The following is a 16,020-nucleotide window of genomic DNA, read 5'->3' on the forward strand; positions in this document are numbered from 1 at the left end:
TGAAGACGGTTCGGAAGCTGCAGCTTGTGCAAAATGCGGCGGCCAGATTGATAGCTGGTGCAGGGAGGTCTGAGCATATAACACTGATTCTAGCCCGCTTGCATTGGCTGCCTATACGTTTCCAAGCCCAATTCAAGGTGCTGGTTTTAACCTATAAAGCCCTACATGGCTTGGGACCGCAAAACCTTATGGAATGCCTCTCCCGACATAAACCTACCCGTACACTGCGCTCAACATCTAAGGTCCTCCTCTGAGTGCCTACTCTGAGGGAAGCTCGGAGGATGGCAACAAGGGAGAGGGCCTTTTCGGTGGTGGCCCCCCAACTGTGGAATGATCTCCCCCGCTGAGGCTCGCCTGGCACCAACATTGTTATCTTTCAGGCGCCAGGTCAAGACTTTCCTCTTCTCCCAGGCATTGAACGCTAAGTTTGTTTTTTAATGGACCCCAGAACTGTTGTTTTAAATGGATGCTGCTGTTTTTATACTGTTGTTTTTATGACTCTGATGGTTTTTAAATTTTGTATATTTTTAATGTTTACTGTTTTTAGCTTTTGTGAACTGCCCAGATAGCTTCAGCTGTGGGTGGCGGTATATAAATGTAATTAAATAAATATTGTAGAAATCCTATGCATCTGGGGTAAGCTGACTTCGATCTTCCATGGTCGACAGAATTTTAAATTGACTCCCTCTGATGCCAAGTGTATAAAATATATACATTTTTTTATTATTGCATTTATATCCCGCCTTTTTTCCTGCAAGGAACCCAAGGCGGCATATATAATCCTCCTCCTCCTCTCCACTTTATCCTCACAACAACAACCTTGTGAGGTAGGCTGGGCTGAGAGTCTGTGACTGGCCCAAAGTCATCCAATGGGTTTCCATGGCTGAGTGGGAACTAGAACCCGGATCTCCGGACTCCCAAGTCCGACACTCTAGCCACTACACCACACTGGCAAGTGTGCATACTCCGGATTTAACAGGTAAGGCCTAAAAACGAAGTGATTCGTGTTAAAGTGATCTTGCTTAGGAACGTGACTCTTGCTTAAAGGAAGCCCCTGGCTTGGGCCAATGGTAAAGGCGCCGCCGCAAAGGCTTCCTGGGAAATGTAGTCCTTCCGCGGTTTTCTCTCCTCGGATTGGATGTACTCGCCTCCGAGGCGGGTGCCACAGCCCAGCTCCCGGGGATTGGTGCGCCGTCGGCCAATCGCCGCACAGGTTTGGCGGTTGGCGCCCATTAATTGGCTGGCCTTTTGTTCTCGCCTGCTTCCTCGCCGCTTTGGCCCGCCGGCGGCTGCGGCGGCTTCCGCGCAGGTGCGCCGTCCCTGCCTCGCTTACCTGCCGGCGCTGCAGCGGGAGGATGCGGCTGCGCTCGGGGGTCTTCGCCTCGTCCTGCCTGCTGGTGCAGGCGCTGGGCGTCGGGCTCTTCCTCCGGGGCTTCTTCCCGGTGCCGGTGAGGTCGCTGCCTCGCAATGGGGCCAGCGCGCATCCTCCGCCGGAGCCACCTCCCGCAGGTACAGGCAGCTCCTCCTCCTCCTCCCAGTGGAGGCTGGTGGCTTCGGGGTCAGCGGGGCTGTGAATCCGCGCTGGGTTCCAGCCAGAACTTTAAAGGAGCTCTCCAAGGTGCCGAACCCAGTTCGTGGATAGGGATCAGCACCTTGGAGAGCTCCTTTAGAGTTCGGGCTGAAACCCAGAGCGGATTCACTGCCCCGCTGACCCCGAAGCCACCAGCCTCCACTGCCGTCTCCTCCTTCCTGGTGCAGATCTGCCCAACTTGGGAAAGCGGCCAGGTGGGCCTGTTTCTTTCCAGCCTGTCTTGTTGATCTCTGCCAGGTGGGGTTTGTAGTTCCAAGGTTAAGCGGGGTCCTCAGCAAGATGTCTCTGCGGGTTCACTACCCTCTTCCTTTTGCATTTATATCCCGCCTTTTTTCCTCCAAGGAACCCAAGGCGGCGTACATAATCCTCCTCCTCTCCACTTTACCCTCACAACAACCACCCTGTGAGGTGGGTTGGGCTTAGAGTCTGTGACTGGCCCAAAGTCACCCAGTGGGTTTCCATGGCTGAGTGGGGACTAGAACCCAGATCTCCCGACTCCCAGTCTGACGCTTCTTTTCCCCCTCCAGTGAGCCCGATCCTCCCTACCATGTTGCACAGAGAGAGGGAGGGAGGGATGAAGTTGGCAGTTTGCATGTTCTCTCTCTCTCTCTGGGTTGTATTCAATGTTAGCCTAACTTAAGCCCCATTCAGTTCAATGTGTCTAATCTAAATAGGACTAACCTTGGAGATCTCTCTTTCTCTGGGAGGCATGGTGTGGCAAGGATTGGGCCCCATGATGCAGTTTAGGGAGAGGACTGCCATCTCTGCCTGCTTGCTTGGCCTCCCTTTTTTTGAGTGGGGCAGCAGGACTCAATCCTCACTACTCTGGAAGCAAGCAAGCAAGCAAACAAGCCCAGGTGTGTGATGAGCTGAGGTGGCTGCTTGTGCAAGGAGTGGCTCCCTATTTTGCCCACTGTCTGGTCACCACAGCAGCGGGGACTGGGCCTCGGGAGCCCAACCGTACCTGCTGTGTCACCCAGAGAGGAGAGGGCAAATGAGGAAGCAGTGGTGCTCGCTGCTTCACATAGCAGCTTGTCTCTTTGGGCGGTGTGGTGAAAGGTTTGGGGCCGGTGGGCTCACCCAGGATGCTTCCTATTATGTCCCTCCCTCGTTCATGGAATTTTACGGTGGGTCCAGACATTGTCTCCCACTTGGAACGCTCCTTGTATTTGCTGTCACCTCTTCCATTTTCTCACCTCAGAAAAGCTGTGAAGGAGAAAAAGGCAGAAGAGCTGCCCTGTGCCTTCTAGTTGGTAGCACTAGGGGCGGGGGGGGGGACGGACCTCCGTCTGGAGGCATTTACAGGATGAGTAAGCGAGCAAGTTGAGCCACGCAGCCACGGAGGAGGATGCAAGTGAGGGAGTGAAGAGGATGAGGCGGCTCTCCTTGCACAAGAGCCGCCTCTGCAGCTGTGCTCACTCCCTCTGGGCAGTGCAGTGGCGGGGATTGTGCACAGCTGGTCTGATCCATTGTGATGCCCAGCCCAAGGAGAGAGAAGAAGTGGGCCTGGGCCCCATCTCCTGCAACACCTGGAGAGTGGCTTCTTCTGCAAGGTCATCGCTGCATCTTGCTTGCATCCTTTCTTTGGGTACCCTTCCCTGCCTCCCAGAGAGAGGGGGCAAGTGCTCAGAGGCTGGATCAGCAGACGTCTCCTCTTCTTTACGGGCTCACCTGAACGTTCTCTCTGGCTGGTGGGGCAGGCACAGCCCTCCCTAGTCAGCAATTCTCAAACCAATTTACCCCACAGGGTTGTTGTGAGGATGAAATGGAGAGGAGAAGGACTATGCACGATGCCTTAGGTTCTTTAACGAGGGGGAAAGGTGGGATATAAATGTAATAATTTTAAAAAATAGTGCTGATGGGGGAGGAGTAATAATAATAATAAGTTATTTCTTACCTGCCTCCATTTTGATCGAGGCAGGGAACAACAGTAAATATAAAACACATAAAACTGAATTAAAACTGCCCAGTGCCTTCTAGTTGATAGCACTAGGGGGGACTAGAGTTGCACAATCCAGACCTCCCAGGGGCTGATGCCTCCTGGGTTGTGTACAGCTGCGTCTGAACCTGGACCTCTGGTTTGTCTCTTCCCTGACATGGTTGCTTGTTCCCAACAGCCCATTTTCTATGTATTTATTTATTATTGTATTTATATCCCGCCCATTTTCCTCCAAGGAACACAAGGCAGCGTACGTAATCCTCATTTTATCCTCACAGCAACAACCCTGTGAGGTGGGTTGGGCTGAGAGTCTGTGACTGGCCCAAAGTCACGCAGTGGATCTCCCGACTCCCAGTCCAACACTTTAGCCGCTACATCACTAAACTCACCTGGATTGCTGTGACATCTGAACTGGGCAGTGGATGAGCCTGCTATTTATTTATTTATTTATTTATTGTACATTTCTTTTCCTAGGTGTTACAATGTATGTTTTAAACTTTGTAAGGCCGCCTTGAGGCCCAGTATTGGGCAAAAGGTGGGATACTACTACTACTACTACTACTAATAATAATAAATACTCCATTATGCCTAGAAGACTTCAGGGTAGCAATTAAGTGAACTGGTTCTAAGTAATAGGGCTCTTCTGCATGTTTACTACCGTATTTCTTCAATTCTAAGACACACTTTTTTCTTAGAATCGTGGGTGTGTCTTAGGGTGTGTTTTTTTCCTGTTGGTGGTACTGAAATTAGTGTGCGTCTTACAATCGATGTCATTTTACAATCGAAGAAATATGGTACTTTGGGTTCATACTTTGTCAGTCACCAGTGCGCCCTTGTGCTGCTGATTTGCACCCTTGATGATGCTTTCTATCCATAAACTCCTCCTCCTGGTTGTGGGATCCATAAATTCTGGCTGTGCTTGGCAGACGACCACTATTTCTGGTAGCCTATAGAAGAGGTTAGAAATGCATTGAGAGCGTGCGCTTCCTTTTTCATTTTGAAAAAGAAACTGCAGCCTGGCTCCTCTCTGCACGCAAGTAAGGAGCAAGTGTTACAGGACGGCTAGGCTGGCTCTCCCACACATGTCTGAGTCCTATTAGAAGTTAAATGCCACCTGTAGGACCCTTGCTAGCATACTCTTTGCAATCATAGAACGCTAATCTTTCTTCCCACCCAAAATCCAATTCTGGTCTTCTCATAGTGTGCTTTAAACTTCTCAGTAGAGAAGATGGCTGTTGAACAACTAAAACAAATTTATGCTGGAGGCTAGAGCCCAAATCTTGAGCATCTGAATTAAATTCATAGTTGCCCTCATTATTATGGTGACTGCCTTTATTCTTACCTATTTCTAAAGGGGTTTGGAAGATGTAAGAGAACGTTGAGGTTAGTATTTTAGTTGAAAACCAACCATTGGCTTAGATTGATGCCTCTTACATTTCTTACATTATTTTTTTAGGATTCTCTTCCAACTGGACCAAGACACCATCTCCTCTCTTTAAAAAAGCTGTCATAGTGTTAATCGATGCCCTGAGGGATGACTTTGTGTTTGGTTTGAAAGGTAAACAGTTCATGCCGTATACAACGCAGATAGTGGAAAGAGGAACATCTCATAGCTTTATAGCAGAAGCAAAGCCACCTACAGTCACTATGCCTCGAATTAAAGTAAGTTCTGACATTTGGCAAATGTAATATGCTGTAACTGATGCTTTTTTTGACATCTTCATCTTCCAGGATGGGTGTATCTTCCTCAATTTCAGGACTTGAAAACCTGTGGCCTTCCAGTTGTTGGTGGACTCCAATTCCCATTAGCCCCAGCCAGTCTGACCAGTGGTGAGGGATGATGGGAGTTGTAGATCACCAACATCTGGAGGGCTACAGCTTCCTCAGCACTGCTCTTTCCTTGAGAGGGCTTTGAAGACCACCATCTCAAGACTGGGTATTTGTGTGCAGGAGAGAGTTTTGGTAGCTGTCTTCCCCTTCCTAGTTTCTGCTGCGGAAGAGACAGCCTGCTTTTGATCAGAAATGAGACTTGCCTCATCTTTAGCAACATTGATTGCTTAGAGGGAAACTAGCAAAGCTCTGTATATCTACATAGCTCTATCTTATGCATTAAAGTTCTTTTTTTTTGGATCCTGGCCATAGGTTTCAGTAATTGTTGACGCCTGTTTTCTAGGACAGGTAGTGAAAATACGTCTTCTGATCTTGCTGAAGCATATTTTATCATGATTTTTGAAAAAGAAATACATCTTGAATAGAGCTCCTGATACCAGCCTTCTGCTGAGTATATCTATGTTCAAGCTCTGGTTCTATGCATGCCCTTTGCCCTTGGAAATAAAATTTAGCAGCGCCTTTTTCTGAGTTTATACCTGCAATTGCCCTCACATTTAGAAACATCCATTTTCTAATTTTTTTTTTGCATCCATGAGGGCTGGAAACTTGTGTTTTCAAAAATCGGCAAAAATTGGAGTTTCTTCTGAAGCTGAATTCTGTGCTCTGGGATGGATCCAGCGGCTTTTCTGCTTTATAGTTCACTGTAGGTCAGCCTTCCCAACCTGATGCTGTCCAGAAATGTTGGCTTTTAGCTCCCATGGCTGTGCTGGCTGGGGATGATGGCAGGTGTAGTCCAATACCTCTGGATGGCACCAGGTTGGGGAAGGCTGCTGTAGATTTTAAGGTGTGTGCTGATCCATTTGGAGTGCTGATCCACTCCTTTTCTCATTAGGCAAATGAGCCTAATGAGAAAAGGAGTGCAGGATGGGTGGGAGTATTTAAAAAAGGAAATTTTAAAGGCACAGTTACAAACAATTCCAACAAGGAGAAAAGATAGAAGACAACAGAGGAAACCAATGTGGCTCCACAAAAAGCTTAGAGATGACCTGAAAACAAAAAGGGATACATATAGGAAGTGGAAGGAAGGCCAGGCTACAAAAGAAGAGTACAGACAAGTGGCGCAGAAGTGCCGAAATGGCGTCAGGAAGGCTAAAGCTCAGAATGAGCTGAGATTAGCCAGGGATGCTAAAAGCAATAAAAAGGCTTTCTTCAGATATGTGAGTAGTAAAAGACAGAGGAAAGAAATGGTGGTTCAACTGCTTAATGAGGATGGCAAATTGATAACAGATGACAAAGAAAAGGCTGAAGTGCTCAATTCCTACTTTGCCTCAGTCTTCTCCCAAAAGCGGGTCTATGACCCCCCTGGAAAAAGTGAAGCAGAAGTTGAGGGGGCAGGATTACAGTTTGAGATTGATAAACAAATGGTCAAAGAACACCTAATTTCCTTGAATGAGTTCAAATCTCCAGGGCCCGATGAACTGCATCCTAGAGTAATGAAGGAGCTAGCGGAAGAACTCTCAGAACCTTTGTCTATTATCTTTGCAAAATCATGGAAGACAGGTGAGGTGCCGGACGACTGGAGGAGGGCTAACGTTGTCCCTATCTTCAAAAAGGGCAAAAAGGAGGAACCTGGGAGCTACAGACCAGTCAGTCTGACATCCATCCCTGGGAAAATTCTGGAGCAGATTATAAAGAAGTCAATCTGTAAACACCTTGAAATCAATGCGGTGATCACTAGAAGCCAACATGGATTTGTCAAGAACAAGTCCTGTCAGACAAATTTGATCTCATTTTTTGATAAGGTAACCTCCCTTGTGGACTGTGGGAATGCTGTGGACGTCATATATCTTGACTTCAGCAAAGCTTTTGACAAAGTACCACATGACATTCTGATTAACGAACTAGCTAAAAGTGGGCTAGATGGAACAACTATTAGGTGGATTCACAGTTGGCTACCGGACTCAAAGAGTACTTATCAATGGAACCTTCTCAAACTGGGGAGAGGCAACGAGTGGGGTACCGCAGGGCTCAGTCCTGGGCCCAGTGCTCTTCAACATTTTTATTAATGATTTGGACGAGGAGGTGCAGGGAACGCTTATCAAATTTGCAGATGACACAAAATTTGGAGGGGGGGGATAGCTAATACCCTGAAAGACAGAAACAAACTTCAAAGTGATCTTGATAGGCTGGAGTGCTGGGCTGAAAACAACAGGATGAAATTTAATAGGGATAAATGCCAAGTTCTACATTTAGGAAATAGAAACCAAATGTACAGTTACAAGATGGGGGATACTTGGCTCAGCAATACTACAAATGAGAAGGATCTTGGAATTGTTGTAGACTGCAAGCTGAATATGAGCCAACAGTGCAATATGGCTGCAAGAAAGGCAAATTCTATTTTGGGCTGCATTAATAGAAGTATAGCTTCCAAATCACGTGAGGTACTGGTTCCTCTCTATTCAGCCCTGGTTAGGCCTCATCCAGAGCATTGCGTCCAGTTCTGGGCTCCACAATTCAAGAAGGACGCAGACAAGCTGGGTTGTTCAGAGGAGGGCAACCAGGATGATCAGGGGTCTGGAAACAAAGCCCTATGAAGAGAGACTGAAGGAACTGGGCATGTTTAGTCAGGAGAAGAGAAGATTGAGGGGAGACATGATAGCACTCTTCAAATACTTAAAAGGTTGTCACACAGAAGAGGGCCAGGATCTCTTCTCGATCCTCCCAGAGTGCAGGACACGGAATAACAGGCTCAAGTTAAAGGAAGCCAGGTTCCAGCTGGACATCAGGAAAAACTTCCTGACTGTTAGAGCAGTACGACAATGGAATCCGTTACCTAGGGAGGTTGTGGGCTCTCCCACACTAGAGGCCTTCAAGAGGCAGCTGGACAAGCATCTGTCAGGAATGCTTTAGGGTGGATTCCTGCACTGAGCAGGGGGTTGGACTCGATGGCCTTGTAGGCCCCTTCCAACTCTGCTATTCTATGATTCTATGATAAGATGCATCATGTTTAATAGCTATTGCAGAAAAATGTATGTTTGTTTGGGAACCACAGGTTCCTAGTAGGAAAGGTGATGGTGAGCCCTGCTTCTATGCTGGTACTGATTGCATATGGAAAGAGTAATGGCTCCATGAGCTTTCTAAGCTAATAAATAAATACTGCCCATATTAAGGATGGAGAATAGGCCTAAATACTGTAAACTATTGGATTAGTTCCATGCTCTAAAGCTGTACTTGCTGCGAGTTGTTGGCCATTTGCTTAAATGGGTCAAATCTTCAAATAATCTACATATATGATTGTGGGGTTCTGAGAGACAGCAGTGATGAAGATAAGATGCTGGATGTAGGTGTGTTTCTCATTCTTCCTTTTCCTACTTACCTGCCATCATTCATACCATTCAGTTTTAGATGTGAGATTGTGACCTATGCCCAAATACAGAAGAACATTTTTTGTCTAGGTGTAATGCAGTGCCATCTATGGTAATGGAGTTCACCTTTAAAGAATACTGCTCATGCAAAGACTTTGACTGGGTTCGGATGATGCAATAACCAATGGTGGGTTAAATAGTCAACGGTTGGTTTATTGTGTAGCCTGTTGGGATTTTTTCACACAATGGTTAGTTATTTGACTGAAACAACCAATGCAAATAACCAACACTGTGCAGAGTTGGTTATTTGAACAACCGTTGGTTATCGTATTGTGTGTCGGGCTGTATTGACTATTTTGTCACACATGGTTGGTTATTTTCGGCCACTACAGAGTCCCTTGGCAAAAGAGACCAAAGCAGTGGCTGTCACTATAGTCCGGCTGGCAGAACTCCCAGTGGCTGATGGGATACCAGCAGGAGGACTGGGGGAGAGAGAGGGTGGGGGATGTCTCAGTCAAACACACCGTGGACTAATAGTCAACTCAATGCTGGCCTTAATCCACACTATGGTTGAATATAAGCATGTTGCATGGGGAGTACCCCTTCGATAATCAACCATGGAGTTGACTATTAACCCACCATTGACTATTGTGCTGTCCGAATGCAGTCTTTGTAAATCAGGTGAAACTGAGTCTCTTATGCATATGCTTTTTTTATTGCAATTTTGATAAGCATGCAAGGGAAGATTTGCTATCTCCTTTAATGAGGACACTTCCTGGGAGATCAGACGGCCCCAACATTGTTATCTTTTTGGTGCCAAATTATTTAGAGAGCTTCGGCTATTGGGCGGTATAGAAATGTAATAAGTAAATAAATAAATAAATAAAACTGCCCTTCTCTATCAGGCATTTGGCAACGTATGTCGAGCATTAATCAGGTCCTGCATCGTCTTTGGCTGATTGTTTTAAAACCTGTTTTTAGATATATGTTGTCTGTTTGGGTGATACCTGTTTGTGGCCTACGGCCATACTACCTTGAACACGCCCGATCTCGTCTGATCTCGGAAGCTAAGCAGGATACCTGTTTGTTTTTATGTAACTGCTTTTTTGTACTTTGTATAATGTATTTTAATGGTTTTTAATTTTTGTGAACTGCCCAGAGAGCTTCAGCTATGGGATGGTATAGAAATATAATAAATGAAATGAATCACCTGCATTTTGTCTTGTCGGGACGAACTGGTCACAACTAGTTTATGTCCCATTTCAATGGATCTACTTCCAAGTATTACTAAATCTGGACTTAACCCATTGTTATTTTGTCATTCTTAAACATTGCTAGACCTTTAATGCTTGACAATTAGAATTGTTTTTTTGATACTGTATGCTCCATATTTTTGTCTGACGTCTCCCTAGTTTGGTACGGATAATGATTGCGTTTTAGATGCAAGAGTTAAGAGTTAATCCATCTACTGATCACTTTTGCTGGAGTGGGTCAGGTGTATGTATTACACTGGACACAGCCGTGTGCAGTGTGTTAAGGATGAAGTGTAGATTTTGCATTCCACCATGTTAAGGCTGTAATATGTATAATAAAGAGGACTGGACTGTGGAGGCTCATGGGAATATCTGAAATAATTGGAGCCATGGAATTTGGTACAAACATAGTACAAAACACCTGGCTACTCAACACACACTTCTTCCCAAAGCAGAGTACTAAAATTATATACCCACATAGTTAAGTTGTTCTCACACTAGCTAGGGAGCTAAAATGCAAATACCAAGACTAGTCTGTAGGAGTCTGTGCATTTGTTCCTTAAAAGGAGAGACTTAATATCCCCACTCAAAATAGCATATTTCCTGCCCCCACAAAAAGCTGAAATTTGGGAAATATTTAGTCCACACACTCTGGGTTGTATCTAAAGTAAGTCCTACTTAGAACAGAACCACTTAAGTTAGACTAGCATTGGATATGACCCATTGGATAACATTTGATACAACCTTCTGAGTATTAGAAACATCTAGAAATAGAATATTCTTATTCCTAACATTCAAAACAATTATTTCTATAAAAAATATGTTGCCTTTTAGCCCCAAAAAGGCCCCCAAGATGACATATAAATTAAAACATATAAAACAACGTCATAATGAACAAATATCAGGATAAACAAATTTAAAACAGGATAAGCATATTTAGAAATGGAGCAGAATTACAGATCATTCAAATACCAGGCAGAGCAAAAGGGTTTTAATGGGTCATCTAAAACTGCACTAAGAAAAGAACCTGTCTGTCCTCCCTGAGGAGGGCATTCAACAAGTGGGTTGCTGCTACAGATAAAGTCTTGTCTTGTCTTATCTCTTGTTGGTGTGACACATAACAAGGCCTCCAAAACAGGTCCTAAACTATGGACAGTTAAATGAAGGAGGAGACGGTCCTTCAGATATCCAAACCATTTTGGGCTTCTATGTAAGCACCAGCACTTAGATTGGTGCCTGGGCATGAAGTGGAAACCAATGCAGTTGGTGTAGGGCCGGTGTATTATGGTTGGCAAAGTGATGCAACACTCTTCACATAGAGCATGTTGCAGTAGTCTAGTGATTAAGGCATGGTTTGCTGTGGCCAGATCAACCTTTTCCAGAAAGTGGTGTGACTGGCACACCAGCCAAAGCTGAGCAAAGGCACTCCTGGCCACAGCAGTTACCTGACCCTCTAGAAGCCCTGCTGGGTCCAGAAGCACTCCCAAGTGGCTTCAGAGGGAAAGCAACACTGTCCAGAACAGGCAGTCCTGGATTAGCTTCTCGACTACACAACAGTACCTCTGCCTTTTCTGGATTGGGCCTCAGTTGAACTGTACTGGCTGCCTATTTGCTACCAGGCCAGGTTTAAGCTTCTTGTACTTGTACATTATTCCGACTCCAGAAGGATACCGTCGTCGATGGCATCAAATGCCACTGAAATTGGAGCCACCAGCCTCCTCTGGTTGGAGATCTAGGAGTTGTGTTCAGTTTGGATTTGCCACTGGCAGCTGGGAACATAGATCTATACTTGTGGAAGGAAAGTTTCAATTACCACTAAAGAAAACTGCATGAGAAAAGATCGTAACAGATGTAAATAGAAGGTTATTGTGGAGCACCGTTCCCCAACCTAGCACCCTCCAGATGTGATGGACTACAAGGCACATCAGCTTCCTGCTGGCTAGAGATGATGGCAGTTGTATTCCAACCCCTCTGGAGGGTGCCAGGTTGGGTAAGGCTGTTGTGGAGTAATTTAGAGGATGTCTGTTTAACCTGATGCAGTGCACAGCCACACCAGGCAAATTATGTTGGCAACCAATTCCACTGTCAAGACAGGCTTCAGAATTGTGGTTGCCATGACGTCAGACTTACTGGGCTGTGAAAAATTTAGAGATGAGAAAAAACACACCCTGCATAACTAAAATATGATCCATTCTAAAAACAAATAAATGCAACCCTTAGGAAGCCTGCAGTGAAGAATATGGAATGCCATTCACTCTTTAGTACTAATGTTAAATGAGTTTCTAATTAAGTACTCCAACATTGAGAAGTGTCTTATTTTAGCACATAATGAGCGGATGCAATTAATTTATCCTTATGCCCTTAAAAGTTACTGCGCACTTCCCAAAATAAGACGTCGCAATCGGCATCCCAAAATAGATGCTGGTGAGGACAGATTTTTATCTGCTTTAGGAAAAGACAGATAGGGCTGACAGACCTACGTATTGAGTTCTTTTATTTTGATGAATGGCTTCTGTAAGGGTTCTCCCAACGCAGTTGGAATTTTGGGGGAGTGTCCTAGGAGTTCTAACAGAATGACTGCCTGGGGAACGGGGAATGAAAATTTCTGCTATAGTCAGTCACAAAACAACCATTTTGCAGAAAGGCACAGTCTTTCCAGAGAAGAATCCACCCTAGGGCGTCAGATTGTTGCCGACACAGTTACAAAAAATTGGAAACCAGAAATCCTTGCCGATCTGTTTGAGAGCCCCCGAATGCTATCAATAGTTCCAGATCTTACTTTTACCCATCCCTGCCCTAAAAGTGAGTTCAGAACAGGCCATATGGTTTAATTAGGAGGAAGGAGGGCAGGCACCCTTTGGAGAGAACTATAGAGCAGGGGATAGTTGATTTAAATGGGGGGGGGTGAACATCTGTAACCCAACAAATAGGGCTGGGGAGCAAGTGCCCCCCATTCCTGCTGTTGCTCTCAGCAGACACAGTGGCTCCCTTCAGAAGACACCTTAAACCATGGCTTTAACCACAGTGGTTAAGCCAGAAAGCCGGGCTATGTTCAGAAGACACCTTAAACCATGGCTTTAACCACGGTGAATAAGACTTTCTGGCTTAACCACCATGGTTAAAGCCAAGGTTTAAGGTGTCTTCTGAACACAGCCCAGCTTTCTGGCTTAACCACCATGGTTAAAGCCGTGGTTTAAGGTGTCTTCTGAATGGGGCCAGTGTGTTATGAAAAAGGTAGATTTATAAAAGGGTATTTTCTTGATTTCATGGAATATTTGGCAGTATTTGACAATGGGCAAATGTTGATGTTATTTGATTTGTCTAGCCAGCAGGGTGATGGGAGTTGTAGCCCAACTTCTGGTTGGCCATAGGGTCCCCAGCCTTGATGTAGGGCTATGGGGGTAGATCAGTAATCACGACTTGCTTGTGCAGTTGTATTCTACAGGGAGCATACGACTTCCCTGTTAAAACAGCTTCACTGTTTCCGGGCACAATTCAAAGTGCTGGTTATCACCTATAAAGCCCTCTACGGCTCGGGTCCAGGTTATCTGAAAGACCGTATTCTCCCATATGAGCCTGCCCTGCTCTGAAATCTTCTGGGGAGGCCTTTCTCTCAGTCCCACCAACATCCCAGGCACGCCTGATGGGTACGCGGGAGAGGGCCTTCTCGGTGGCTGCTCCAAGGCTCTGGAACTCCCTTCCCAGGGAGGCTAGGCTGGCTCCCTCTGTGCAACAGTTCCGAAGGCAGGCAAAAACTTTTTTGTTTCAGCAGGCTTTTGGAACTATACCACACCTGTGTTAATATATTGGATCCCCCCTTTTAACCTGTAAAAGTTTTTTTAATTTTTTAACATGTTTTTAATTTTACTGTAGGTTTAATTCTGTTTTAACTTTTGTAATTTATATTTATATGTTTTAATTGTACATGTTTTAATCTTGTAAACTGCCTTGAGTCCCAGTACTGGGAAAAAGGCGGGATATGAATAATAATAATAATAATAATAATAATAATAATAATAATAGAATCTGTTTCATTAGCATGTCATAGAATGACACATCATCCATGTGCAAATCCATGCCTGCCTGCCTATGTCCTTGTTCCAAGGCAGGCTTCTCCTCCTTTCAAACCTTATGAGACATTTTCCCCCCTCTGCTTTTGGGACACCTATTTTGCAGGCACTGACAACTGGCAGCATCCCAGGCTTCATTGATATCATCATGAACCTCAATTCTCCAGCCTTGCTGGAAGACAACTTGATCTGGCAGGCCAAACAAGCCGGGAAAAGGATCATCTTCTATGGGGATGACACTTGGGTTAGACTCTTTCCCAAACAGTTTGTAGAATATGACGGAACAACGTCTTTTTTTGTCTCGGACTACACTGAGGTGAGACGTTGCTTGTGAGAAGGTGTGTAGTTGGATCAGTGTGCGAATAATTATTGGCATGGAAGTGTACTTTCGTATGTGTCTTGAAAATCAACCTATTGGCTGTTAGTCGAAAGCTGGATTGATCAGCTGCGTTCCTAAGCAATGTCTTCGTCACCACGTCTTTCTAAACCTGGTAATTACACTTTCCTTTTTCATGTCTCGGTTGAGGGTCTTTTGCCATTTCTTTGGCAGTTGGAGGCAGCAATTAATTAGCACCCTGCCATGGTGAACTTCTGAATGTTCCATATGCGATTTTTACAAAACCACAAGCCAATTGAGCCTTACTTCAGGCTGGGCAAAACTCCCCACGGCTTTGGAATGACCATAGAAGAAGCTCCGTTGGTCTCCGTCTGTTCTGACTGGCAGTGATTCCCCGGGGATTCAGGCCGAGGCCTTTCCCAGCCCGCTAATTATTTGTTTACCGCATTTATATGCCATCTTCTTCTGCCAAAGCACTCGAGATGGCTGGGTTCTCCGGAGGGAAAATAAGCGAGTCCAGGTAGCCTCTCTTTCATCTTGTTCCATAATGACCAGGTGGAGAGGTCACTGCAGGAGATTCCCCTGGGAGGGAAGGATCCACGTAGCCCTTAGTCTCCTTGCTTCCTCCCTTGCTGCAGCCAGATGGAAATGGTTTTTAGCTGGAGATGCCAAGGATATAAAACATTTATGGTCCAAAGCATATGCTGTACCAATGGTCACTGGCCCCTTTCCAAGTTTGCAGACTGGACAGTGTGTGGGGTGTGTGAGCGTGCTTTGTCGGGTTTTGTCTGTGGGTCTGTTTTTTAGGCTCCTAATTTTTAACGTTGTTCTAAATGTGGTTTTAAATGTATGTGTATATTGTATGTTTTTGTGTTATTTAATTTTTGTAGATTGTTTTTAAGTGTCTTAATAGTCTGTAAACCGCCCAGTATGCAAATGCAGTATGCAAATACAATAAATAATAATACTTCCAAGCTCCCACTGCTGTTTTGGCACGCAGCAGTATGGAAGTCAGCCCCCTGAGCATACACCGATTGTAATTAGTTGTGCTCCGATTTGGAGAACCTAATTGCTCACGAAATGTGGTGTCTAAATAATACTAATAATAATACTAATAATACAAAATGTATTTCTTACCTGCCTCTCCATTTTGATCGAGGCAGGGAACAACAGTAAATATAAAATACATTCAACTGAATTAAAACATAATATACATTGTTAAAACATCCTAAAAACATCCTAGAGGAGAGATGGAAAACATGTAGCCCTCCAGATATTTCAGCCTGCATCCCCCATCAGCCTTACCTAGCATAGCCTATGGTAATTGTTGGCCAAAACATCTGGAGGGCCATTAGTTGCCCACCCCTGGTCTAGAGGCTTAAACGTACCATTAAGTCCATGTGGCATGTTTATTTCCTTGTGGCTATCCGGTAAAGGATCAGTTTATGCAACCAGCAAAACTATGATTATTTATTCAGGTGGCAGAGTTTTCCCTAGTCTGTGTTACTTATTTCTTATTTATTCATTCATTCATTTATTTACAATATTTTTATACTGCTCCATATCTAAAATAGATTCCAGAGCAGTGCACATAGGAATAAAACAGTAAAAAGAAAGACGATTAAAAACAGAAAA

The 16,020-nt window shown here is 45.0% G+C and overlaps 1 protein-coding gene across 2 annotated transcripts in view; it reads left to right on the top strand.

Moving 5' to 3' along the window:
• The first annotated feature begins 1,355 nt into the window (after positions 1-1,355).
• PIGG (phosphatidylinositol glycan anchor biosynthesis class G (EMM blood group)) overlaps positions 1,356-16,020 on the top strand; it is a 72,572-nt gene continuing 57,907 nt past the window's right edge. For both annotated transcript variants that reach the window (XM_063129112.1, XM_063129111.1), the window contains exons 1-3: positions 1,356-1,509; positions 4,987-5,192; positions 14,155-14,364. In XM_063129112.1, coding sequence (XP_062985182.1) covers positions 1,356-1,509; positions 4,987-5,192; positions 14,155-14,364 — 570 coding nt within the window. The remainder of the gene's footprint in view (positions 1,510-4,986; positions 5,193-14,154; positions 14,365-16,020) is intronic.

The sequence above is a fragment of the Elgaria multicarinata genome, chromosome 6 (genome assembly GCF_023053635.1).
Source record: "Elgaria multicarinata webbii isolate HBS135686 ecotype San Diego chromosome 6, rElgMul1.1.pri, whole genome shotgun sequence".
Taxonomy (NCBI): domain Eukaryota; kingdom Metazoa; phylum Chordata; class Lepidosauria; order Squamata; family Anguidae; genus Elgaria; species Elgaria multicarinata.